General features: G+C 40.9%; 1 protein-coding gene across 2 annotated transcripts in view; it reads left to right on the plus strand.

Annotated features, from left to right (window-relative positions):
- Positions 1-24,715, plus strand: part of PM20D2 (peptidase M20 domain containing 2) — a 54,796-nt gene extending 30,081 nt beyond the window's left edge. The window contains exons 2-8 of one of the 2 annotated variants that reach the window (XR_012243894.1): positions 286-434; positions 6,217-6,359; positions 9,248-9,402; positions 14,906-15,041; positions 15,175-15,265; positions 17,102-17,209; positions 19,611-19,750. Coding sequence is in view for 1 of the 2 variants with exons in the window: in XM_073626924.1 (XP_073483025.1) it covers positions 286-434; positions 6,217-6,359; positions 9,248-9,402; positions 14,906-15,041; positions 17,102-17,209; positions 19,611-19,813 (894 nt within the window). In the remaining variant the exon portion in view is untranslated. Of the gene's footprint in view, positions 1-285; positions 435-6,216; positions 6,360-9,247; positions 9,403-14,905; positions 15,042-15,174; positions 15,266-17,101; positions 17,210-19,610 lie in introns of both variants that reach the window. The other variant, XM_073626924.1, reaches the window with a different exon arrangement.
- Positions 24,716-25,913: the final 1,198 nt, after the last annotated feature.

Raw genomic sequence — 25,913 nt, forward strand, 5'->3', positions numbered from 1 at the left:
TATTTGTTTGGTTATCTGATCACCCTATATTGATAGCAGCTTTAATTTACTGATTTTTTCATAGCACTAACTATATTGGTATATATATATTTTTAAGCACAATTTATTTATATCACACATATCTATCCACATCAGCGCTTGGTTTTTTATTCATTTTTATAGTGTAAATACAGTGTTTATATATATATATATATATATATATAATGTGTGTGTGTGTGTGTGTGTATATGTATATATATATATATGTGTGTGTGCAACCAAATGTTTTTCACCTTTTTCCCCTAGATTACAGTATTGGGAACTCCTGCGGAGGAAGAAGGTGGAGGTAAAGTTGACCTTATAAAGGCTGGTGCCTTTGAAGATGTGGACATAGTTTTCATGGCACACCCTGCTCAGGATGATGCAGCCTATCTGCCTGATATTGCCGTACATGAGTGAGTAAAGCATACATAAAAATAGGTCTTATGTCACCAGTAAGTGTTTAGAAAGCACATGTTTATATCTTGCAGTCATTTTAAGGAAATATTGAGAATTTTGCTCATTCATTGTGGTATTGTAAAGTATACTACTAAAGTTTTTGAAGTTTTAGATTTTCCTTCAATTTCCTTCTTCATTCTGTATGCAGAACATATTCAGCACCCTTTATAGAAACATAAGCATTTCAAATTCCCCCAGCTTTACGAACTAGAGCAAAGCAAACACTTCCTGAACCATTTCCTCTGAATGAGGTCAGCTCATTTCTGGTGCATGGAATTTATTCTCAGGAAAGATTATACATGGATTTTCAAAGCTGGCTACACAGAGGTCAGGTTGCTGATCAGTTTCCAAAATAGATCTAAATCTGCCAGTACAGATGACGATCTTAATGCAAACAAATATTTCTGAACCTAGATTAGGGTTGCCACCTCATCCTTTTAAAACTGAACACATATTAATTGCACAGGTTCTGTGGCTGATTAAGGTGGTAATTAAACTCACTTATCCGCATTAAATTTGCCTCGGTGTAATTAACTACTAAGGACCAAGCCTATTTTTAACATTTGTTGTTTACAAGTTAAAATCAATATTTTTTGCTAGAAACCCCTAAACATTATATATATTTTTTTAGCAAAGACTCAGGAGAATAAAATGGCGGTCGTTGCAATATTTTATGTCACACGGTATTTGCGTAGTAGACATTCAAATGCAATTTTTGAGGAAAAAATACTCTTCTCTGATGTTAAAAAACTAAACAGTAAAGTTAGCCCAATTTTTTTATATATTGTGATAGATGATGTTATGTAGAGTAACTAGATACCTATGTTATAGTTTAAAATTGTGTGCACTCGTGGAAAGGCGACAAACTCTGGTACTTAAAAATCTCCATAGGCGACGCTTTAAACATTTTTAACGATTACCTGTTTAGAGTTACAGACAAGGTGTTTTGCTAGAATTATTGTTCTCGCTCTGACGATCGAGGGCATACCTCACATGTGTGATTTAAACACTGTTTACATTTGCGGGCGCGACTCATGTATGCATTTTCTTTGGTGCGCGAGCATGCAGGGACGGAGGCGCTTTAAAAAATGTAAAAAATTTTTTTCTTATTTATTTATTTTTTGGTTTTACACTGTTTCTTTAAAAAATTAAAAAAATCTGATCACTTTTTTTTCTGTCGCAAGGAATGTAAACATCCCTTTCACAGTAACAGTAATAGGCAGTGACAGGTACTCTTTATGGAGAGACCGGGGTTCTAAAAGTACCCAAGAGTATTCAAAACTCCAAAATTGGCGTTTCTGAATACTGTAGATTTTTTTAAATTGGCACCCTTGCCAGCTGAGTAAACCAGAAGTGACATTGTGACGTTGCTTCCGGGTTTTTACATTGGAGAGCCAATTCCAGCTTTGTTCGAGTCTTTTGCCAGCCAGCGTACGTGTCGGCTGGTGGCTCGGGTCTCCCGGTGGGATGGGAGACCCGGGTGGAAGGCGGCGGGAGTGGGGGCACGTCCAAGTAGCTGCTGAGCCTCATTGGCCGTTATCACCAGATAGTCTACCGCCCACTCTAAAAAACAGTACTGGGGTGAAGCCTGCAGCTGCAGGCTTCGTCCTGATACATCCACTTCCTCAAACCGATGTACAGGTACGGCGATTTGTGGGAAGTGGTTAATATGTGTTCGGTTTTAACCACTTTAGCTCTGGAAGATTTACCCCCCTTCATGACCAGGCCATTTTTTGCGATATGGCACTGCGTTGCTTTAACTGATAATTGCACGGTCATGTACCCAACAGAAATGTATGTCCTTTTTTTCCCACAAATAGAGCTTTCTTTTGGTGGTATTTGATCACCTCTGCAGTTTTTATTTTTTGCACTAGAAACAAAAAAAGACCGACAATTTTTCTTACTTTCTGCTATAAAACATGCAATAAAAAATGAAAAAAAAGTCAAATTTCCTCATCAGTTTAGGTCAATATGTATTCTGTTACATATTTTTGGTAAAAAAATCCTAATAAGTGTATATTGATTGGTCTGCGCAAAAATTGCAGCATCTACAAACTATGAGATTTTATTTATTTATTTATTTTACTAGTAATGACACCGATCAGCGACTTATAGCGGGACTGTGATATTGCGGCGGACAAATCAGACACCTAACTGACACTTTCGACACTTTTTTGGGGACCAGTGACATTATTACAGTAATCAGTGCTAAAAATATGCACTCTCACTGCACTAATGACACTGGCAGGGAAGGCGTTAACATCAGGGGCGATCAAAGGGTTAAAAGTGTGCATAGGTAGTGCTTACTAACTGTGGGGGAGGTGCTTTTACTACTTGAAGACATGAATTGGTTTTCCTGTTTCACAGGAACACAGGATCCATGTCTTCTGTACTTACAGAATGACAGTCTGCCTTGTTTACATAGGCAGTCTGTCATTCTGTCAGAGTACCGAACGATCGGCAGTGATCAGGTGATTCTGCACAGAGCGGCTGCCCTGTAGCAGTAAATCTGCTATGGAGCAGTTGTAAAGTGGTTAAAGGGATGAGGTGACAACCCTAACTTAGATGACATTTTTACAATGCAAGCAGAGAAAAAAGATTGTTCCTTTTTATCTTTTCACTTTGGTTTGAATAGATATTACTCTTTTCAGATGTACGGCCAAATTCCTTACATTTCTTAAGTTTAACCCAAGAACAAAAATGTAATTCGCTTACCCGTCATTAGATAAGGTGACTGCATTGGTTTTAATCTTTCAGGCTAAGAACCTTTTCAGCAAATACAGAAAATGCCTGTCGATCTTGCCAGAAATGCGGTGTGTTTTTCACTTCCTGTGGGCAGAACTATAATCACAGACTATGCCATCTTCCTTTTGGAAACTACTAATCCCCCATCAACCCATGTAAAGATGAAGACATGTTTGAAACCCAGCTGGGTTGCAGTCAATGCTCCCTCTATAGATACAGTGGATTCAGTAAATATAGCCACTCCAACAAAGGCAGTATGTTATTTGCAGGATTAGCAGGTGGAACTTATCTAAGGCTCGGTTCACACTGGAACTGGCTGCGGATCGCACAGGAACGCTGTGTGTCCCCATTCTCCGGTTCAGGGATAAATCAGGGCCGAATCTTTGCCTGAATTCGGCCCTGAAACGGAGCCAAAGACTCACAGCGTATCTGTGCAGTGTGCTCCGCAGCTGCCCCAGAGATATGTGAACCAGCTCCATAGGGAGCCAGTCACATTCTCCTGCTATGCGAATTGGATGCGGCAAAACCCACATACAATTTGCATAGGTGTCAACCCAGCCTAAAAGAAGCCTGAAAAAAAAAACTGCAGCCACCACATTTAGGGACTGAGAAGCTGCAATATATTACATTTAAAGATCTAATTAAACATCACAGTACAATATGAATGCATCTTTATCATTTAAAAGACACATTTACTGTAGGTTAAAGTGGTTGTAAAGGCTCCAGGTTTTTTTTACCTTAATGCGCTCTCTGCATTAAGGTAAAAAACCTTTAATGTGCAGCGGGGGAATCTTCCAATGGGAACACTAGTTCTGGTTACCTGGGGGTCCCCAAGGAATTGCCTTCATTTGCAGGGATTTTCTCTCACTTTCTGTTTGGCTATGGATTAGGAAGTGAAGGGAAATCTCCACAATGGGAAACAAATGGCAAAAAAAAAAAAAATGTGACAGGGGTTATAACTCTCCCTTGCTCTATCCAAAATGAAAAAAAAAATTGCCTATAGTTTTTATTTAAAGGGGTTGTAAACCTTCGTCGTTTTTCATTGAGGTGAAAAACCTCTTGCAGTGCAGCAGCCCCCCAGTGCCCCCCGTTTTTTTTACTTGAACCCTCTTTTTCTCGCGCCGGGGATGAGCACATCAGCTCTAGCTGGTGTCTCATGTCCTGATTGGCTAGATTGATAGCAGCACAGCCATTGGCTCCCGCTGCTGTCAATCAAATCCAATGACACGAGCATCGGGGGGGCAGGGCCGAGTCATACATTTGGCGGCTATGGACGCCGAATGCTGGACTCAGGAGTGTGCCCGCAAGGTAACCCCCTTGGGGAATCGCTTCCCCGAGAGGGTTATCTGATGCGGGGAGGAGCCACGAGAGCCGCCAAGGGACCCCAGAAGAGGATGATCGGGGCCACTTTGTGCCAAGCGAGCTGCACAGTGGAGGTAAGTATGATATGTTTGTTATTTTAAATTAAAAAAAAACAAACCCTTACAATCATTTTAATTGTAAGTGCATCAGCACTTGCAGTTTTCCCTTAGGCTATTTTCTCACTGAAGCGTTTTACAGGCTTTTTTGCGCTAAAACATGCGCCTGTAAACTGCCTCTTCTGCAGCCCTAGTGTGAAAGCCCGAGTGCTTTCACACTGGGGCAGTGCGCTTGCAGGACATGAAAAAAAGTCCTGCAAGTAGGATCTTTGGGGTGGTGTGGGAGCGGTGTATACACTGCTCCTAAACCACCCCTGCCATTGAAATCAATGGGCACCACTGCCGAAGCATCTACAAAGCTCTTCGGCAGTGGCGCTTTTCGGGCGCATTTACCCTTTCCTCGGCCGCTAGCATGGGTTAAAAGCATCCCTCTAGCAGCCGAAAAAGCACCGCTATAACATCGGTAAAGCGCCGCTAAAACTAGCGGCGCTTTACCGCTAGCGCCCCCGCCCCAGTGTAAAAGTAGCCTTAGTCTCCTGCAGGATTTCACTAGTACTTGTTGATCCAAGCAGTGAAGTCCACTATACTTCTATTTTAAGACTTGTAGAAGGTTATTCCATAGGGAACGGGATTTTCAGTTTTAGGTAAGTAAGCACATCAATTAAAGGGATTGTAAACGATCACTTTGTAAAACAACCAATTCAGTTTAAAATTGAAATGAAAGGCAAACATTTGTGTATAGATATATAGAGGCCTTTTTTTCCCCCTATTTTTATAAAAGATCACATTCCCCGTTTCCTCTGTTCTCAGCTGTATAAGAGCTGGGGGGAGGAGAAGCAGCAGCACACTGATCTTCCCAGTGAAAGGTTGTGCTGGGGAGGTGTGTCAGGACAAGTCTGATCATTAAGCCCGGGTTCACACCTATGCGAATTAGATGTGCGTTTCCCCACATTTAATTCGCATAGTAGGAGAATGTGACCGGCTCCCTATGGAGCCGGTTCACATATCTCCGGGGCGGCTGCGGAGCGCACTGCACAAAAACGATGTGCGTCTTTGGCTGCGTTTCAGGGCCGAATTCAGGCATAGAATTGGCCCTGATTCGTCCCTGAAATGGGGAACAGGGACGCACAGCGCTCCTGTGCTATCCGCAGCCCGTTATAGTGTGAACCCGGGCTAAAGGAGAGCGGGCTGAGGTCCCAGCACAGCTAGGGAACTGACCACGGTGGGCTGTCCTGCATAGTGTGGTCAGTTTTTAACTGGAAAGCAGAGGGACTGGCGGGAGCACCAGGGATTTCACATAAAGAAAACAATACAAAGAGAACAGGATACTTTTTCATACAAGTACATGGTACATATTAGGAATTTGAAATGCTGGGGTAACAAACACTTTGAGTGTATACTGTATACAGTTAGAAAACATTACCTATCCTGTGTAACCATTTTATAGCAATATCACAGCTTCACAGATTTGTTTTATGTTTTTGCCATTTCCATTTCTGTACTGCTCAGCTTAAAGCACCATAAAAAGGAAGAAAAAAAGAGAAATAGTTGCTAAGAGCTGGCTTTTATTTCCTAGTGTGACTGTGAAATATTATGGAAAAGCTTCTCATGCTGCTGCATACCCATGGGAAGGAATTAATGCTTTAGATGCTGCTATTCTTGCATACAACAATCTGTCTGTCTTAAGACAGCAAATGAAACCAACCTGGAGAGTTCACGGTGAGAACTGTTTAAAAGATATGTTCTGATTTATTTTCACTCTACAGGAAATGGGCACTGCATATTATACATTTATAAGCTGCTAACAGAAATTTCCCTAAACTATTAATGAAAATGATTCCAGTTTTCTGTAACCAGACTTAAACACTGAATTGACTGAAAAATTTCTGTGCAACTACAGTATTTGTATTTATTGTTGAATTTGGCAGGGTTCGTATAAGAATATTTGGATTCAGAGAATTTATTTGGCTATAGCTGGCCATGCCCAGATTGGTGGCTGTGGCATGAAATAGATATTTTCATGCAGTAACTTGCACATAACATAAGCAACCATATTGCTTGCCTTAGGCTGGGTTCACACTATTGCGAATTGGATGTGGATTTCTCTGCATCCAATTCGCATAGCAGGAGATTGTGACCAGCTCTCTATAGAGCCGGTTCACATATCTCCACAGCGGCTCTGGTGTGAATTGCAGAGGAGTCCTGTGCCATCTTTTGGTCCATTTCAGGTCTGAATCCAGCCATAAATTCGGGCTGAAATCGGACCTGAAACGGTGAATGGAGACACACCAGACTCCTGCGTTCTCCAGTGAGAACCCAGTCTTAAAAAGTTGTGGGAGATTTGAGCTGTTTGAGATTTTTTTTGGTCTGGATTTATTGTCCCCACTGATGTAGGCGGTAATGGGGAGATCACTTTATATGCATTAGTAGTGGATGTGCATATGAGGTTAACAGAGGATTGTTAAGGTTAAAATTGTCATTTAAAACTATGGCCTACAATTGGAAAACATGTGCTGCAGCATAACTAAAGGTAAAACTTTTTAAAGTTTTGGATAGAGTAGAGATAAATTAGAACGCTTGTCAGTTATTTTGCTGTCTGTGTGCCTGTTAAAGGGGTTGTAAACCCTCGTTTTTGTCTTTTTAAAAATAACAAACATGTCATACTTACCTCCACTGTGCAGTTCGTTTTGCACAGAGTGGGCCCGATCCTCTACTTCTGGGGTCCCCGGCGGTGCTGGTAGCTCCTCCCCACATTGAGTGTCCATGTTGGAGAAGGCTCTCCTAAGGTGGACACCCGTGCGGGTGCGCTATCGAATCCTGCTTCTGTGCACATTCACACAGAATGCAGGACTCTGCCCCGCCCCCCAGCACCCACATCATTGGATTTAATTGACAGCAGCGGGAGCCAATGGCTGCGCTGCTATCAATCTATCCAATCAAGAGCTGAGACAACGGGCAGAGAGGTAGAGCTCATCTCCGCCGAGGGAACGAACGGGCTCAGGTGAGTAAAACGGGGGGGGGGGGGAGCCGGTCAGTGAAAGAAGTTTTTTCACCTTAATGCATAGGGTGAAAAAACACAAAGGTTTACAACCCCTTTAAAGCGGAGTTCCACTCAATTTTGAGAGGTGGTCTTAAAAGACCACCTCTCCACCCCTCGTTTTTGGATATTTAAAACATTTTTTTTCTTTCTCTGGTACCTTTTTTGGAAGTATTAAGAGTACTTCCGAACCAGCCGGGCTGTGGCCCATAACGTCCTCTTTTGCGGCGAGCCCCCCGTTGTCTTCTGGGTCCTGTGTGTGTCCCAGAAGACAAGCTGGCCATTCTCGAAGCACCGCGCGACTCGAGCATGCACAGTTGGAAACCGGCAGTGAAGCCGCAAGGCTCCACTGCCGGTTTCCCATAGTTGGAATGGAGGCTCCTGCACCCGATCCGATGGACGGATCGGCCTCGGGGGGCCAACATTGCGGGCTCCCTGGACAGGTAAGTGGCCTTATTACAGTGTTTGTAGCTGCGGACTTTAAAAAAAAAAAATTTGCGGCTGGAACACCGCTTTAAGGAGATTCACCCTCTCTATCTGTCCTGTTTACCATTATGAAAGTAAAAGAAAATACCACTACCACTAATATTTTGGGTTGTCCTCAGAAAAGTAATAGAGGAGAAATCTTCCAATGAGGACACTAGTTCTGGTGACTTGGGGGTCCCCAGGGAATTGCCCAAATGTGCAAGGATTTCCTCCCACTTCCTGTTTGGCTACGGGACAGTTGATGAAGGGAAATCTCCGCAATGGGACACAGATGGCGAGAAAAAATCTGACAAGGGTTATAACCCTCCCTTGTTCTATCCAAAATGAAGAAAAATGCCTATAGTTCTACTTTAATTGTAAGAGCACTTGCAATTTTCCCTTAGTCCCTTGCAGGATTCCACTAGTACTTGTTAATCCAAGCAGTGAAGTCTACCTCATGCAGCTTTCTGTAATGGGGTGACAACGCTCCTGTGCTGTTTCTGAATTGAAAGCAGCGGTGTCACCACCATGTAGGCTTTGCCTGCTTGTACTACAGTGGGATCAAAAGATGTTGCACTGGGTGTGGCTATCAGCAATAACACTGTCAATTCATATTTTTGAGCTTGTCAAAGAGCACCTGGCCACACTTAGTCCTGCATATTGTTTTCTGGATTGATGGCTCTGCTATTGCTACTGAAACCCTCCCACTGTGAGCTACAGTGCCAGGAGGGGGAGAAGGGGGTTCATTGTGTGAGGCACAAATAAAGGAGGAACATGTGGTAACTGAATTTGGGATCTGTTTAGACTTACATACAAGAACATACAAGCATCATACAAGAACCTTAGTAAAGAATTACCATTGTATAGCATTCTTTGCATTGATCTAAGTACCATAAAATGAAAAGATCATAAGTCAGTATAAAGCACTACCAAATGTATTTTACCCGAGTCTAGTCCTATAACACAAAAGTTTAGAAGCTGCAAGTATAGCGATAGCTATGTTGCTAAAGTGGATTGCTTTGTAAAATTCAGTATTCCCAGTAATTAACCAGAGTGAAATGACATCCTGACATGTGGCTTCAACTTTTACTCATTCTTCTTTCAGGAGTAATAAAACATGGTGGTGTGAAACCTAACATCATTCCATCATACACTGAGCTGGAATTTTATTTGCGTGCACCATCACGCAAAGACCTTGTTGATTTAGAAGAAAAGGCCAACGCTTGTTTTAAAGCTGCAGCTGCTGCGACTGGATGCAAGGTAAGTCTGGGAGTACATTCTTGGTATGATAACAGAGAAATAGGCTCTAAGATCATTTTACTAAATTAATTTGAATCACTTGTGAATGATGTAATGTTGCATCCTTACATGGGAGATCATGCACAGCTCCAAAAGACCCAAGACTGTTGTGGGGCACTGCCATCTTAGATGTGATATCAGCAGCCCCAGCAGACTCAGAGCTGTCACTCAACTGACACCCCATAGTATTCCCTTTTGCTTCTCCCCAGCTAGCTACAGTACATAAATAGTTTATATTAAGGAAAAAGACTGCAAGTACTGTAAGCATTTAAAATAGTTAATGTCATTTTGTGTTTTACCTGCAATTTTTTAGGTGGTTATGGGGTCTATTTATACCTAAAACACTTCAGTCTTACTAACCTTGTTACATATTATATTGAAATACAAACAAAAGATGACACATTACTAATGGAGTAGTGCAGCCTCCGTGGGGTAGACAGATATTTGACCTCTTAATAGTGCAGTTTTTTTTTTAAACTGTAGTAATGCATGTAGATCATGAGCATCATTTTTAAATATACACTGTGGTTATGGACATTTAATAATTACAGTCAATGTAAATCTGATTATTTCAACTGGTAATATTAGCATCTAAAGAATTGTAAAGCTAAATATTTGGATCCATGGAAAGTTCTAAACTAGATAATTATGCAACCAACAGCTGCCCTACTCTCCCAAGAAGTTCAATTAATCCTAGGATCTCCACTTTTAGGGGAAAGCAGTGAAATATGTCTGCTGTAATAAATGCATATTCCTTTTCAATAGAATAAGCAGGCTGTGTAAGAAGCTGGTTATAGGAACAGTAAATTGCAAAAATATGTGTTATAAAAAAAATTATAGTTTAGGCCACAATTCAAGGACACCTATAGCAAAAGGCTAAAATGATGCTTTATTTTGCCGGAAAGGTTGATTAGGAGGGACGATATACAGTACTTACCTTTTTAGAAGAAAACGCTGCTCCAGGTTCCCTCTAATGCTGATCACACAACTAAAGACCTTCAGATTCGGTCAAGTAGTTTTTTTGCTTTAGGATTCATGCACACAGACACTTAGCAACTCCTATGTGCTAAGGCATAAAATCCCTGGCACCTACAGCCACAATGCAAGTGAATGGTGCTTACCTGCACATGCTCGTACAGGGATTCTCCCACTTTCACGTTTTGGTTTGATCTATTCATGGTGGTCACAGGCATGAGATAATTAAAAGCTACCAAATTACTGAATGTCTATAGGCACTCTGCAAACAACCTTACACCCTTTACCAACTTATTTTCCCTGTGCTAAACTGATGAGGCAACCCAAAAGATTTTGCTAGCCACATCATTCTTATTTTTTCTTTGCGTTTTTTTCCTGTGTTCAATCAAGATATTCGGTACACTTTAGGAATTTTTTTGTTGCCCCTAATCAATCCTTGCTTGATCTAGTCTCTACACACAGCTATCCAGACCAGCATATCCTTAGCAACATCTTTAATGGCTGTACCCAGATCCTACTAGACTGAAAGATTCCAGGGCAAGCCTGGAATATGACTTTCGGGCACTGGGCACTTTTCAGACCTATGTGTAGTGAGATAGTTAGCCACAGAGTGTTTTATGATTCCCGAGCTGTGGCTCAGCCTATAGTGTAACCCATGTCCCAAGACCCCCTTTATGAGTAAGGCTAGTCGGGCTGAAGCACAGGGACTTAATTGTTGTACAGTTGTGCACTTTTTAATTTTCCCACCACCTCTGGTTTCACCTTGGTAAGTGTTAACACTAAGGCTTTCTTCTACCATTCATCCTAGAGTATATACCACCTACTTATAAAACACAATGCTCTGGCCCTTCTAGGCTTCCATCTCAGAGTGTGCTGGGGCCCATTATCAGCTCTAATTGCAATTCAGAGGCCTTACAGACAACTTCTGAAGAGGCTGTTTTTGAACTACGGATGACTCAGATAGGTTGTTGTTGTTTTTACCTTTAGGGATTTTACTGGCAGGCAGTTACATTTCTTACATAGATACCAGTTTGAACTAATGGGAGTGACTGTCTTGTGTTGGTGATGATTTGTCAAACTCTGTCACAATGGGTTCAATCCCATAAAAATTGACTCCTTAGTTACAGAGGCAGGCCTTTGTGTCACAGAACGTCTGTACCAAATATCCCGAGCTCTGTGCTTTAGCTTTGAGGTCCTCCTACAAGCATCTAATCCTGTTCAGGAGACCTTTCCTGAAGAGAGTCGGTTCCTAAATTCTAGCAGTTTGGGCAATATTAAATGTCCTTATGTTTGAAAACCTAACCTAGAAGCTTTTTTTTGTCTGGTATCTAGTTAGTAGCCTTTGGTGGGCCCTCTTTTTAGCACAGCCTCCCCTTCTCATACAGTATGATCTCTCTGGCCTTTTTTTTTCTCCTCCTGTATTAGAGAGTCTAGATTCTGGGCAAGACACCATGATGGTTTCTTTGGACCAAGACATCCCAGAGGTTTTTCACTGGTCTATGAAACCAGATGGGATGGTTCCTTCCCTGCACTCCAGGAGGTCCCTTCTAATGGGTGTATCCTCTTGTCTGAAAAGTGAATTTATTCTCAGGAACAGTTATCGAGTCATTGGGGGATCCCCCTTTAGGTCGATCAAGATATATCCTTTGAGATCCTCTCACTGATGGTCTCCACATTGAAAAATGAGTTTAGCACTTAAGTGCCCCTCTTTTGTTCCTTTTAAGGAAGTATCCATCACTGGGGGGTCCTGTATTCACCAGACAAGACACGCTGTATCCCTACTGTAGATTCCTTCTAGGAGGGATAGAAGCCCAAGGGCCTTAGTGGGACCAAATCAACTGGAGATAGGTCCTCTTGCTATTGCTGTAATGTGGTCTTCTGTGCATGTCTCCTATCCTCTATCAGGCGAATTTTCCTAGTAATAGCACTGGAATTGTTACCCCTCGCTCTTCAGTGGAGGTTGCTGCTATTTTCAGGGGTAAGGGATATTATTCTTGACTCATATGGTTGATTAGGCAGGTTGCATTGTGGCGTACCTCAGGAAGGATCCTGGTTGGCAAAGAAGTCCTTCTTATCCTGGTGTTCTTGCACAGCAGTCTAAGCTACAGTATACCCTGCCTACATTTTATGCAAGTGTTGTTGATTCTTCTACCCTTCATGAAGATTCAGGGTCAGTACCCTTCAATTTTTTTCCAGCTGTAAGGGTCTTTCCCCTCTATCAATTTGGATTTCATGATGAGAGGGCTCTCGTTTCAAAACTGGTTGCCTAACCAGGTAACTTCAATCCTTATTATGGACCTACCTTTCCCTAAAGGCAGGGGTTAGAAGTTTAAGGCTAGCCATAGAGGGTTCACACAAACAAGGTGGGTAGAGGAATACTGGGGCAGTGTATTCTGACAGATGGACTCTTTGCTCTAAGAGTACACTGATCAGTGGCTGCAGTCAGATGACTGCACCACTGATCGGCAAACATTTTCCAGCAAGTCGTTCGTAAGAAGTTGATCTAACAATCAACTTTTGTCAAACTGAGACAGCCACACACGGATCGAAATTTGTCCAGTCCCTGCTTAACCAGACAAATTTCTATCCATCTACGGCCATCTTCAGACTTAAGTCTCCTAATGTTGAATGGCTGGTCTTTCCTTTAGTGACACTCTGTCTTTTTAGACTTCCTTTTTCTGATATTTAAGGATAGGTATGCTAGGCATAAGCCTTTTTTTTTGCAGATGACTGAATAGTCTTTGACATATCTTGCCTGTTTAAATTTCCCCTTCAGAATCAGTTTTTTTCTGGGACTTTGCCCATCAAACATTAGCAGTCATTATCTGTCCTGGCCTGGAGCACATGTCCTTGGCAATTTATGTATTTTGCTTGGCCCTTTCTTTTTTTAAAGTACTGTTTATTGAGTTTTAAAAACACGTAGACAATACAACGGCATACAACGCAAGTCTCAAGCAAAAAACCCTTGCAGGGTTTGTAAGTTATAAACACTCAATTAAGACAAAAATGTGTACGGGCATCCCTTGAGACAACTATGCGTGGCTTGCACTAAAAAGGTCCAGATAACCAAAAGTTACAGTCAGGAAATAGAGGACTCCAGAGGATAAAAGTGATCGTGTTACAAAATCATCCTGTAACTCAAACCAAGTACATCAACAGCGCCTAATCTGCAATAGGAGAGGAAGCCATGATGGGTTCAGCCAACCATTTCAACCACACATTGTCGTATTTCTTAGGACAACCTCAATTAATATAAGTGTCCTTATACAATGGCAAGCTAGACTTCACAAATTGCTTCCAAAAGGATAAGGTCGGAAGAGAGGGCTTCTTTCATGTGATAGTGATGGCCTTCCTGTAGAGTTGCCACATCATCCCTTTAATCCAGGACACATATTAATTACACAGGTTCTGAGGCTGATTTAATGCAGCTAAGGCACCAAGTGAGTTTAATTACCTGATCATGGCGAAGGCTGATCATGGTTCTTTCTGCAACCATGGAAATCAGTTGTTCTACTAGGCCCAACAAACAGACACTCATGGAGAGCTGGAATGAAGTATGTGCTATTGCATTTATTACATCTGTCCCCTCTACTCAGTAGCCAGCAATCACGGGACATGTGCAAAAGATATGGGAGAAATCTCCTGGAAAACCAGTACACCTCCAACATTACTGTGAATGCGTAGCGTTCATTTTGTGGAGCCTATAGGGAGTGTAGTAGGCTCTATTAAGGAGACCAGCTTACGAAAAGTGAGAGCCCACATGTCCTCCCAGTCATCGTTTTCAAACTCAGGAATGTGCCGGCTTGGCCGTTTCATCATCTAGCCTTGAGTCAGACATTGATTCCTTCAGATACTTCATGTAGAATGATCTCTATATTTGCTAGACATCTCAGTGACTGTTACCCACCCTCAACTGAACTGGTTTTGGACATCACAAACTTCTGAATTCTTTTGGCCATAAATGGACAATAAAGAAAATAAGATTTTTGTAATTACTGTAAAATAATTTTCTTCAAGTCTTATGAGGGACACAGGCCGGCCCCTCTGTATTATTGACATTGTGTACTGCTAGCTTATAAGGGGCTGGGTTCAAAGTTTTTTGTTTGCCAGTATCTCAAACCTTTATGACTAAGCCCTGGTGGGTGGGGTGAAAGATGTCAGAGGACATGGCGTATGGAGTGGTGCAAGGCTGAGGCCAGCTTATACATGTTACCACATACTGTAGACTGGATAGGGTTGAGCTGTGATTTTTTTTTTTCAAGTATTCCAGTATCATAAACACCTTAGTTGACAGTAAAATCCCAACTGTGTCAGGATTCCTGAAATCCTGTGTCCCTCAATGAACTTCAAGAAAGAAATTTTGCCGTAAGTTCCAAATGTTTATTTTATGTACATGTCAGTGAAAAAATGAATTAGTCAAATCATGCCTACATATCTCACCCCCACCTAAATCTGTGACCTGTTTCATATTGATGTTTTTTCATTACAGGTAGAGGTGTGCCCATTTGGTCATGATTATTACAATGTGCTTCCAAATAAGATTCTGGCAAAAGCTTACATAGAGAATGGCAAAAAATTGGGAATGCAATTTACAACAGATGAACTAGTATTAAATGCGCTGTCAGGTAATACATATGTACAGTACATGCCTTTTTATCGTCTTATTAAGTAAAATAAAAAGTTATGTAGTATTTGAATGCAAGTGTTAATTCTTGATGAAAGCCTACCTCAAGCTAAAGACTTTTTTTTTTCTTTTAGACAGAGTGGGAAAGGAAAAAACCCTGTCAGATTTTACTGTGATCCTCATGGCCATTGGGGGATTTCCCCGCATATTCTGTTGGGGCAGAAAGTAATGATTGATTTAGATTTTTTTATTTCAAATTGCTCACAGCTTGTAATTGTGAGTGCAGTTTCTATTAAAATCAGTAAAAGACAAGCAGACACCGGACCCTGCTACTGTTTATTATTATTATTATTATTATTCAGGATTTAAAAAGCGCCGACAGTTTATACAACACTTTACAACATAAGGGCAGACAGTACAATTACAATACTGTTTAATACAGTAGGAATCAGAGAGCCCCGCTCATTAAAGCTTACAATCTAGGAGGGAGGGTCAAGAGATACAATAGGTAGCAACTGTGTGTGATGTGCGGTTTTGAGAAAATAAATGTACAGTTGTTAGGTGGGGCCAGATAGGCCTCTCTGAAGAGATGAGTTAGTCGAGACAGATTGGGCTAGGGAGTTACAGAGGATGGGAGAGGCTCTGGAGAAGTCCAGGAGGCGAACATGGGATGAGGAGACAAGGGAACTAGAGAGCAAGAGGTCTTGGGAGGAACGAAGAGAACGATTTGGTTGGTATTTTGAGACTAGGTTAGTGATGTAGCTGGTGGCAGAATTGTGGGTAGCTTTGTAAATTGTTTAGTATCTTGAATTTAAATTTTTTGGGTGAGAGGATGCCAGTGGAGGGATTGGCACTACTACACCTTTCTTCCCCCACACACCAACACTATCTGCAAGAAGTCCTAACACCCCTGGTAAGAGGGCCAATTCTTTTCTCCCCCAGTCCTCCTCCTTGTCTCCAACCCTTACCTTTCCTAGCAAATGCTACACATTTTTTATTGTCTTGGAGCTTAACCCCTTCCCAACATGTGTATGCATATATACGGCCTTGTGGAAGTGGGTATTCTTTTGTTGGGCCGCATATATGCGCCACTGTGTTTGTGCTGACAGCATGTTGCACAGTGCGCTTCCAGCACAGAGACCAAGCTGTCATTTACAGCTCTGGGTCGTATACTAACGATCGGCTGATTGGCTATCATAGTGATTAGTCCCTGTGTTGTTTTCTCCTCTTGAAGGGAGAAAAAAAAGAAACACTTGTAAACAAAAAAGTGTGTGTAAAAAAAAAAAATAAAAAATAATAATACTAAAAAAAGATAAAATAGCTAGACCAGGACTTGATCTAGGTCAGTGTTAGGGTCAAAGGTCATATTCAGTGTATTTTAGGTAGGTTAATATATTTTTAGTATCTGTGTCAGTGAGTTTTAGAAAAGAAAAAAAAGAAAAGAAAATGCACACAATTGTTTCTGGGCCCTACTACAGGTACAAACAACAAATAATATACACATATTTGGTATCGCTGTGATCGTTAGGAGCAGGTGAATTTATTTTACATTGTTCTTTTGTGATGATTTATGGTAATAGCAAGAAATATGCAGCTAAATGTAGAAATACATATTTCTTTTTTTTTTAACAGTTACGTTTTTATTCATCTCCAAAGGAGAAAAGTTTCAGTACAAAGAAATACATATTTCTTTACTAGTTTGTGTCAGTTTTCCTTTAGTCATTAAAAAAAAAATAATAAAATCAGATATCCATTACCATTTAACACCAAATGAAAGCCCAATTTGTCCTGAAAAAAAAACAAGATATAATCCACCTGAATAGGCTAAACAGTTCTGATGATATGTACAGTTTTATTAACACATGTCAAAGTTGGAAAACTGTGTTCAGGCATTAAGATTTGTTTTACCCTCCGTCATATCATACTGGCGAAGTGTTCAGGTGAACTCTCAAATAAGGGCATTTCTACGTTTCTAAGCAATTTACCAACTTCTTAAGATATAAAAAATTAAAAAAAAAATAAGAAAAAGCAGAGCAATTTCAGTTTATTGCTTGTTTACAGGCTCTACAGATTTTGGAAATGTTACTTTTGAAGTCCCTGGAATTCATCCTTATTTCTTTATTGGCTCGGATGCTCTTAATCACACTGAAGAGTACACAAAGGCTGCTGGTATGTATCTGAAACAGATGGGTAAATGTTTTTTCTTTTATTTACATTATATATTTTTTTAACAGCAGGCCTTTACAACCATTTTAAAAGTCAAAGCTTCGTACGCTTGAGCTCTATCTCTTTATTGTAAGTGCTTTGTTAGGATGTTATTTTTATTATTGCAAAGGGTAGTATAATCCAGATGCAATGCTCTGTGTCACCGCTAGAGGGGAAAAAATCACAAAAAAAAATCTGCCAGCTATACAAAAATTGTCTAAAGGCTTGGGGCAACCTGTTCTGTATTTTCTGCTTCAATAACATTCTGATAAATGGCTCTGTTGTAAGTTTCCAGCCACAGTTTTGTAAAGCACATGATTTATTATGAAATGAAGTGCATCGGTGTGCATTTTAAAAGTCAAATCAATTTCAGGGAAACTGGGGAAAAAAAGTGAACTTGTTCTTCTGATTTGAATTGACGGCCCTTCATCTCACATTAACTTCTGGAACTTCTTTTGGGCAACACATGTGCCGCAATTTTGCAGCGATTTGTCACGGCATCGCAGCAAAATCGCACCACAAGTCGGGTGCCATTAAGAATTAATGACATCGCAAACGCGTCCTGCATTTTGCGGCGATTTGGAATCGTGGGCAGAATCGCAGCGATTCTGCCCGCGATTCCAAATCGCCGCAAAATGCAGGACGCGTTTGCGATGTCATTAATTCTTAATGGCAACCGACTTGTGGTGCGATTTTGCTGCGATGCCGTGACAAATCGCTGCAAAATTGCGGCACATGTGTTGCCCAAAAGAAGTTCCAGGAGTTAATTTCAAACGCCTAGGTGTGAATGGAGCTTATTAAATTAGGAACCAAGGGTTTTTTCAACTGACAGCTTTCTCCAGCTTTCTTGAAGTTTTACTAATTAATCACTGATAACTTCATGTTTGGATAATAAAGGGCTTGTATGTACTGCTTTTTATATTATTGGCTGTTTGAAAATTAGAAACCATTGATTGTTTGCTGAGGCTACAAAACAGAGGCGATTTTTTTACATTTTCTTTAATGCAAAGAAAGCCTTAAATCCCAACTCCAGGAATATAAAAAAATGTACCCTAGCAATGGGGCCCCCTGCACTAGAAGGGTTAAATTCTCAGTATGTGTAGGGGTACAGTGTTGTACAGTGTTAGCTGTATTACTTATATGTCACTCCTCTCCTGCTGGCTCTAGCGCTCTCCTCCTCTGCCTAAAGATCCCCGTCTGTGGATGAAACCTCAGTGTCATCATGGAAAAACCGGAACATTAACCCTGTATTGTACATTTTTAAGGCTGAAGTGTGACCTGAGCTGCTTTAAGCTTACAGAGTTGCTGTGCTGGACCAAAGATTAAGGTATTTTCTCCTTAATCTTCTGCTTTTAGGTATACAATTAACCCTTGCAGTGCGAAGAAGTGGGGGCAGCACTGCAAAGGTTAGTTTTTTCATTTTCATGGAATTAGGTGGCCAAACCAGCTGCTGACAAGGCCTGTGCATGTAATCACAGTAAAAGAAATAAAATTGAAGGCCAGGTCATTTTTAGTCCATTCACATTGTGTTCAATCAAGCCCTGATGAAGGAGGCTTTTTTGGACCTTGAAATGCGTTGGTTACTCTTTTTTTTGTCTCCTTACATTTATTTAAAGGGGAAGCTTGTTTGGCTGAACTTCTCCTGTGGATCAAAGAAGTGCAGACCCGCTGTCAGCTGACGTCACAGAACCGGTCCTGGCTAGGGAAAGATTGTGACCATATAGTCAGGATCCACCCAGGAGCCTTGACCGACACCCGGCTCAGCCCCTCGGCGAGCTACAGAGAGCCTGAGCCAGCTACTCTTGCCTCAGCCCCCACCACGCGCTCGCTGGAGTGCTGGGCTGTGGAGAGCAGACAGCACTGACTGACTGCAGGGAGAACTGAGCGATCAACTGTGTTTAATCACTCAGTTCTTACCCTTAGAGAAGGTGGGGGACAGATGCCTAGGTATGTATGATTTAAAAAAAACAAAAAAACAGACTTCTCTTTTAAATAAAGTTGTATCTGAACCTCTTTATAGTGGTGGCGCACTTCTATATCAATTTCTTTTTTTTACAAAACAGACAGAAACAAAACTGTGAATTTTGGTAGGGAGATCTCGCTGTTGGAATAAGAAGCCAGGGGTTGACCTAGTCTACTAGGTCATCTTAGTCCACTAGTCCTTTTGGGTGGGCTAACCCTTCTCTGCCCTAAAGTATATATATATATATATATATATATATATATATATATATATATGTATATATACTCAAATAATTAATTCAGTGGTGATGTGAATATAGCTCACCTGCTTTTTCCTAAAATTATACTGTCGATCTTTGCTACTGTTATGTAATCCTTGAACAACTTATGTATATTTTTATAGGCTCAAAAGAAGCTCAATATTATACCCTTCGAACAGCCAAATCATTAGCTATGACAGCCTTAGATGTGATCTTCAAGCCAGACTTGCTGGAGAGTGTTCGGGAAGAATGGAAAAGAGTGAAACAGATTGAGGAAAATGGCGATTCTGTTTCACCTGACAAGTCCAGAGAGTCCAGTGGCGGAGCAGCTTGTGCCTCGTGCTGAGCATTTGTTTCAAAGAAGCGGGGTTAGGTGCCGAGACAAGTTCACACAGACCTGTATAAATAAAAACCCCTGTGGGAAGCACTTAAAGGGAATAAGGTTGAAATGTGAAGAGAAGCCTATATGCAGCCACGAAGTATCACAATCTCAATTTTCAAATGTGTAATTTTTCTCTATCACAGCAAATCTGTGCTTGCTTTTCAAATTGGCTAAAGAGGAAATAAAATGATCCCCTGGGCACATCAGTTGTGTGTTGTAGGGAATCTTTTTTTTTTTCTTGCAGCTCTGGGGTTCTGGGTTTCATTTTTAGCAGGAGCAGTATCCACATGGAATTTATATGTCCTCCTCTTGACTGTCTGTGATTCTGTAGATTGTAAACTGCATTACAGGGACAGGTGTAAATGACAAATGTATTTTTTTACTACTATGCATATATGCATGATATAGATTGGCTTTTTAAAGAAATCTGAATTCACTCAACAAACATATGTTTTTTTATTTTCAAAATCAGCCAGTAATGTTTATAAATTGTTGGTAAATAAGAATCCACGTAAAGAAATGTAAAATTCTGTGTTTCTCAGTTGTTCTTAGGTTGACATATTTTCTTTCTAGGGGCCGGTTCACACCAGAATGCAGTACGAGGAAAGGTGCACTCTGTGCGCATTTCCCGCACCGCATTAAATTGAACTGCCCTTGTGATCTGCATGCAGGTGCCAGTGTATAGTTAACAGCACTGCAAAGGTAGTGCGTATATGGGCACCAAATTTCATGGTACCGCATTACCATGGAATTTTGTGCAGTGCGCTTTTAAAAGTAGTGCAAACACTACTTTTTGAGCGGTCTGGTACGATTTCCAGCCCATTCATATGAATGGCCTGTCAAAACACACTTCACAGGAACACTCTGGAATCAGGTAGGAACGCATGGGTTCCCCTGCGATCCCAGTGTGAACCAGTGCTCAAGATGCTTTTGAATAACTTTTGATGTGAATAATTCTATTGTTGAAGTTACTAACTAGTGCCACTAATCAGTGTGCTAAAATTTGTAGGGCATCTTACCATTTGCTGGCATTAAATAGGTTTTTTACCTTAACATTAATTCTTTTTTTTTTACCTTGAAGTCTCTTTTATATTAGTTTGAGGGGATTCTAAAATGTTGGATTATTAGATTGATATATATCAGGCACTTAGCTGGAATCATGACTCCACCCTTTCCTGTAGCTACATCAGTTTTAGTTCAGCTGTAGGCACAGCAATTGTTTTCTGTGTGCACTTGTAGGGACTGGCATATATCCAGTGCAAAAAATATTAAAAAAATGTCAGTCATCACACATAGAAAGGGATTCATAAAGGGTGTCTTAGAGACTCTTTAGAATTTCCTCCTGCTTGTGCCCGATGCATCTACTTGTCAGAAACAGGTATATAAATTTGTCAAGGGCTGGTGTTCTGTCAAAATTGCCAATTTATCGAGATCTCCAAGCACGTCACTTCCGGTTACTGTAAATCATCAGTAATTGGAGATTTAGACGAATTGCTGTTTTGACACAACACCGGCAAATGTGTACACTCTGGTACACAAAGAGTTTTCTGTTTTGACAGAACAGCGGCTAAGGAGGAAAACATTGTCGCTGCCTCGGAGGAGGCCATGTTGTTAATATTGGGCGGACTAGTAATGTCTGCTCATAATATCATGTACCGGAGTGTAGTATACAGTTGACGGTGTTGTGTCAAAACAGCAAATCGTCTAAATCTTCAATTACTGATGCTTTACAGTAACCGGAAGTGACGTGATTGGAGACCTCGATGAATTGCCTATTTTGACAGAACACCGTCACTAAGGACAGCGTGTCCATACTGGAAGTTCCTTCTCAGTGCCCTACCTTCTGCTCTTGCCACTGCACCCATCACTCAGACAGGATTTTGGTCAAGGCGTTTTATAATAAAATGGGCAGAGTATGATAGGAAATGGAGAGGCTAGTTCCCCATCAGGTCCACATTGCTTTTGATTGACAGTGCCTGACATTGGACAGATCCATAACTCAGTCTAATTGTGGCTTTCAAATCCACCCACTGCCATTCACTGCCAATCAAAAGTAAGCTGGACCTGATGGGGAACTAGTCTCCTAGTTCCCCATCAGGCTCTGCCCACCAAATAGGTGCTGCGGCTGCCATGAATAGTTCCTCCTCATATCTGCATTTCCTGTAAGCTTGTCATTTCCCAAGTATAGGAATTGCCATATTTGGGTAAAGATATCACCAGTATCCCTAACACCGTTATTAATATTAAGATCTGGGCTGGGGTATCTCCAGGCTGACAGCTGAATAGGGATGGGGATAGGCCCTTGTGCAGGAAACTGTCACATTTATGACAGCTTCCCAGCACAGACTTTCCCCAGTCTGAACACTTGCATCTCTCTGTAGACTAGCTCAGAGCAGGTCTTACCACCAGTTTCCTAACTTGCAAGTTGGTGGTAATTCTGTAAGGGACAGGTTCTTAAAGTGGCAGTAGTAAGAACTACCTGAATATATCACGTGTCGGTTCAAACCTGGCACAAATGCTTTCCTAAATTAGGCACAGCCATGAAAGTGACTAAAGTTCTTTACTAAGTTCCCCAGATAATGTGAACGAGTACTAAATGAAAAAGCAAGCACCTCCTCAGGCTCGCTTTTAAATATCTCATGTCCGTTTTAATACCCATCATTTATGAAGGATTAGCTTTAATGTACAGATGGTCAATTTTTCCTACCTCATTTTAACTGGTTTCTGAGGTATGCTATCAAGTTAAACGAGGTCCGATCTTATGCATCTTTAAAAGAAAAGAACAAACAATAGAGGCATTCCCAGTTTTTTCCCACCAGTGCCAGATTATAGTTAACCACTTCCTGACCAACTCACGTACATTTACGGCAGCAGGTTGGCTCCCCTGCGCGAATGGCCGTATCTGTACGTCGGCTCCTTTAGGAGCCATAGCAGGCGCATGCCCGCAGCACGGCGGGGGACCTGATGTGTGTGGCCGGCGATCGCGGGCACGAGAGTCAAAACACACAACTCTCCCGTTCTGACAGGAGAGGAGAGACAGATCGTCTGTTCCTATAATTAGGAACAGCAATCTGTCTCCTCCTCTAGTCAGTACACTGCCCCCACAGTTAGAAACACACACGAGGGAACTCATTTAATCCCTTGATCGCCTAGTGTTAACCCCTTCCCTGCCAGTGACATATACAAAGTATTTTTATAGCACTGATCGCTGTATAAATGTCAGAGGTCCCAAAAAAGTGTCAAAGTGCCCGATCTGTCCGCTGCAATGTCGCAGTCCTGCTAAAAATCGCATATCGCTGCCATTACTAGGAAAAAAAAAATGCCATAAATCTATGCCCTATTTTGTAGACGCTATAACTTTTGTGCAAACCAGTCTATATATGCTTATTGCGATTTTTTTTTTTTTTTAACAAAAATATGTAGAAGTATACATATTGGCCTAAACTGATGAATAAATTCGTTTTTTTTAAATTTGGGGGATATTTATTTTAGCAAAAAGTAAAAAATATTGTTTTTTTCAAAATTGTCGCTCTTTTTTGTTTATAGCGCAAAAAATAGAAACCGTAGAGGTGATGAAATACCACCAAAAGAAAGCTTGGTTTGTGGGAAAAAAAAGACATCAATTTTGTTTGGGTACAGCATCGCACAGCCGCGCATTTGTCAGTTAAAGCGACGCAGTGCCGTATCGCAAAAAATGGCCTGGTCATTAAGGGGGCAGATCCTTCGGGGCTGAAGTGGTTAAATTGGTTTTAAACCCTCGCATATACCCAGTGACATGAACAGCCTCAGATGATGCACTGAGATGAAACAAATCTCCCTACATAAGTTTTACTTGTTTATCTGCAGTCTTCTCTACATTCCTTCAAAGGTGCTGAATTTAGATAAAATCAGCATTTTTCGGTATCACAGAGGGGGGGGTGGAGAGCTGCAGACACTGTGTAAGAGCTGATTGGAGGAAAGGAACAGACCCCCCCTTCACACACAGCAAAACTGTGTTGTCAATAGACTCGCTGTGCACTGAGCTCTCCTCCAGGATACAAATTTATCTCGTGTCAGAAAACTTCGTAGAAGTGACTCATGCTGATAACAGAGGAAAGAAGCACAGAAGAGAAACAATTATGCCGTGTACACATGGGCGGAATTTTCGGCATCAAAGGTCCGACAGTCTTTCCGACGGACTTCCAACGGACTTCCGAACGAGTCCATTGGAAAGATTTGAAACATGTTTCAAATGTAAAGTCCGTCTGATTTTCGCCCGAAAAAGTCTGCTGCAGGTCCGATGAAGCCCACACATGGTCGGATTGTCCGACGGATTCGTCCCGTCGGACCAGTCCGGTCGAAAAGTCCGCCCGTGTGTACACAGCATTAGAGCTTTGGAGAGAGACAACAACAAAAAAAAAAAGATTATATATATATATATATATATATATATATATATATATACTTTGTTCAGATTTTATGACCGCGGTTTACAACCATTTTAAAGTTGAGCCAATTTATTTATCTTCTCGCTGAAATATAGCTGTATGTAACATATAAGATTAGGTTGATCACCATCTACTCAGAGGTTTAAATGTAAAATGCTGTTTTACCTGGGTTGGGGGTTGAACACATTTTATACCAGGTTATCTGCTGGATATACTGCTATTCTTATTAAAGGCTTTTGTTTATCAGAAGCTTCCAATTACTTTATTCATTTTTTGCAATGTAAGTTCTTTTATTATATCCACAGGCATACATATATTCTAAAGAACTGCATTTAATCTATACTGCTTGTGTTTTCAGCTATTGCATTTTATAATATCTGGGATATGTGAACATGAAATATGAATGTCTTTTTTTACTATTAAAACGTTTAGCACTTAATACTTTGGCGTCATAGATTTTATTTGTATATTGTTTCCTGAAAATCAGTAAAAAAGGTTGAAAAAAAGAAAACTTGTTATCCTGACATGCATTTCCCAAATAACTGATTGACGCAACACAAAGTGAATTACAGAGAATTCAATTTTCTACCCATTATTTAATTGTTGTTACTCTTGGTGGTATTCCAAACAAACAGCTACATAAGCAGCTAAAATACATACGGTATTTCAAATTTATATTCTGTTCAGTTAATCTCTGCCAGACACCATAAGCAGATTTCTCTACTGCCTAATTCCATTCCCCCCAAAAAATCCATTACACTGATACCTGTCTAAAAATAAACATATTTATTAGACATTGGAGTCCAGCATTGTGTTAATTGAAGCAGAGGTTCTCCCTTTGCCCCTCTTCTCCAGCACTGTCACCTTTACTGGACATTCATAGCATACACAGACATGCCACAGGTCTCTGCCAGGTCTATGGAACATGGCAGAGACTCAAGGTGTGTCTGGGCATGGGCTGGCTGGCTCACGGGCAAACGACACGGGATCTCTTCCAGTACTCTGGCAGACCCATCATGGCATGTTTGTATATGCACAACATCTCTCAAAGTGTTTGTTGAATGTTGTATCATGCATCCAAGGAGCCAGTTTGCAAGATGTCGTGAATGCGCAGACACGCTGCAGGGATATCTGCCAGAGTACTGTGTATGCAGATGGGCCGTGGCATCATCCTGGCCTAGGCCAGGACTTAAGAATTAAAAAAATAAATAAATTGCTGTAAAATAGAAGCCTGATCTAAATCGAGATTTAATGAAAGCCTGGAGTGGGACCAAATAAAATTGTATTGCTTAAAGTAAAAGTGTGGTCTAAATTTATCTAAGCTTTTTCCCCGGAGTTGATTTATTAATTGCACTATCCTCCATGTTCAATGGTCAATAGTACCCTGAGTGCCATTATATGCCTTCCCTTTACATGTGTGATTACTTGTCTGTTTTAACCAATGTCAGATATACTATGCATTGTCTTATGTCATTTTGTATGCTGTATACCACCCTGTGAAATACCAATAAAGCACCTTTGTTTGTAAAATAAAAAAAAAATATCTAAGCTTAAACCTGCTTCCAACCCAATTCTAAGCCCTATACTAACTAACCTGTAAAGGAAAGATGTGTTTACTTAGCTAATCCAAAGACACT

This window comes from Aquarana catesbeiana, linkage group LG04, assembly GCF_042186555.1.
Source record: "Aquarana catesbeiana isolate 2022-GZ linkage group LG04, ASM4218655v1, whole genome shotgun sequence".
NCBI lineage: Eukaryota > Metazoa > Chordata > Amphibia > Anura > Ranidae > Aquarana > Aquarana catesbeiana.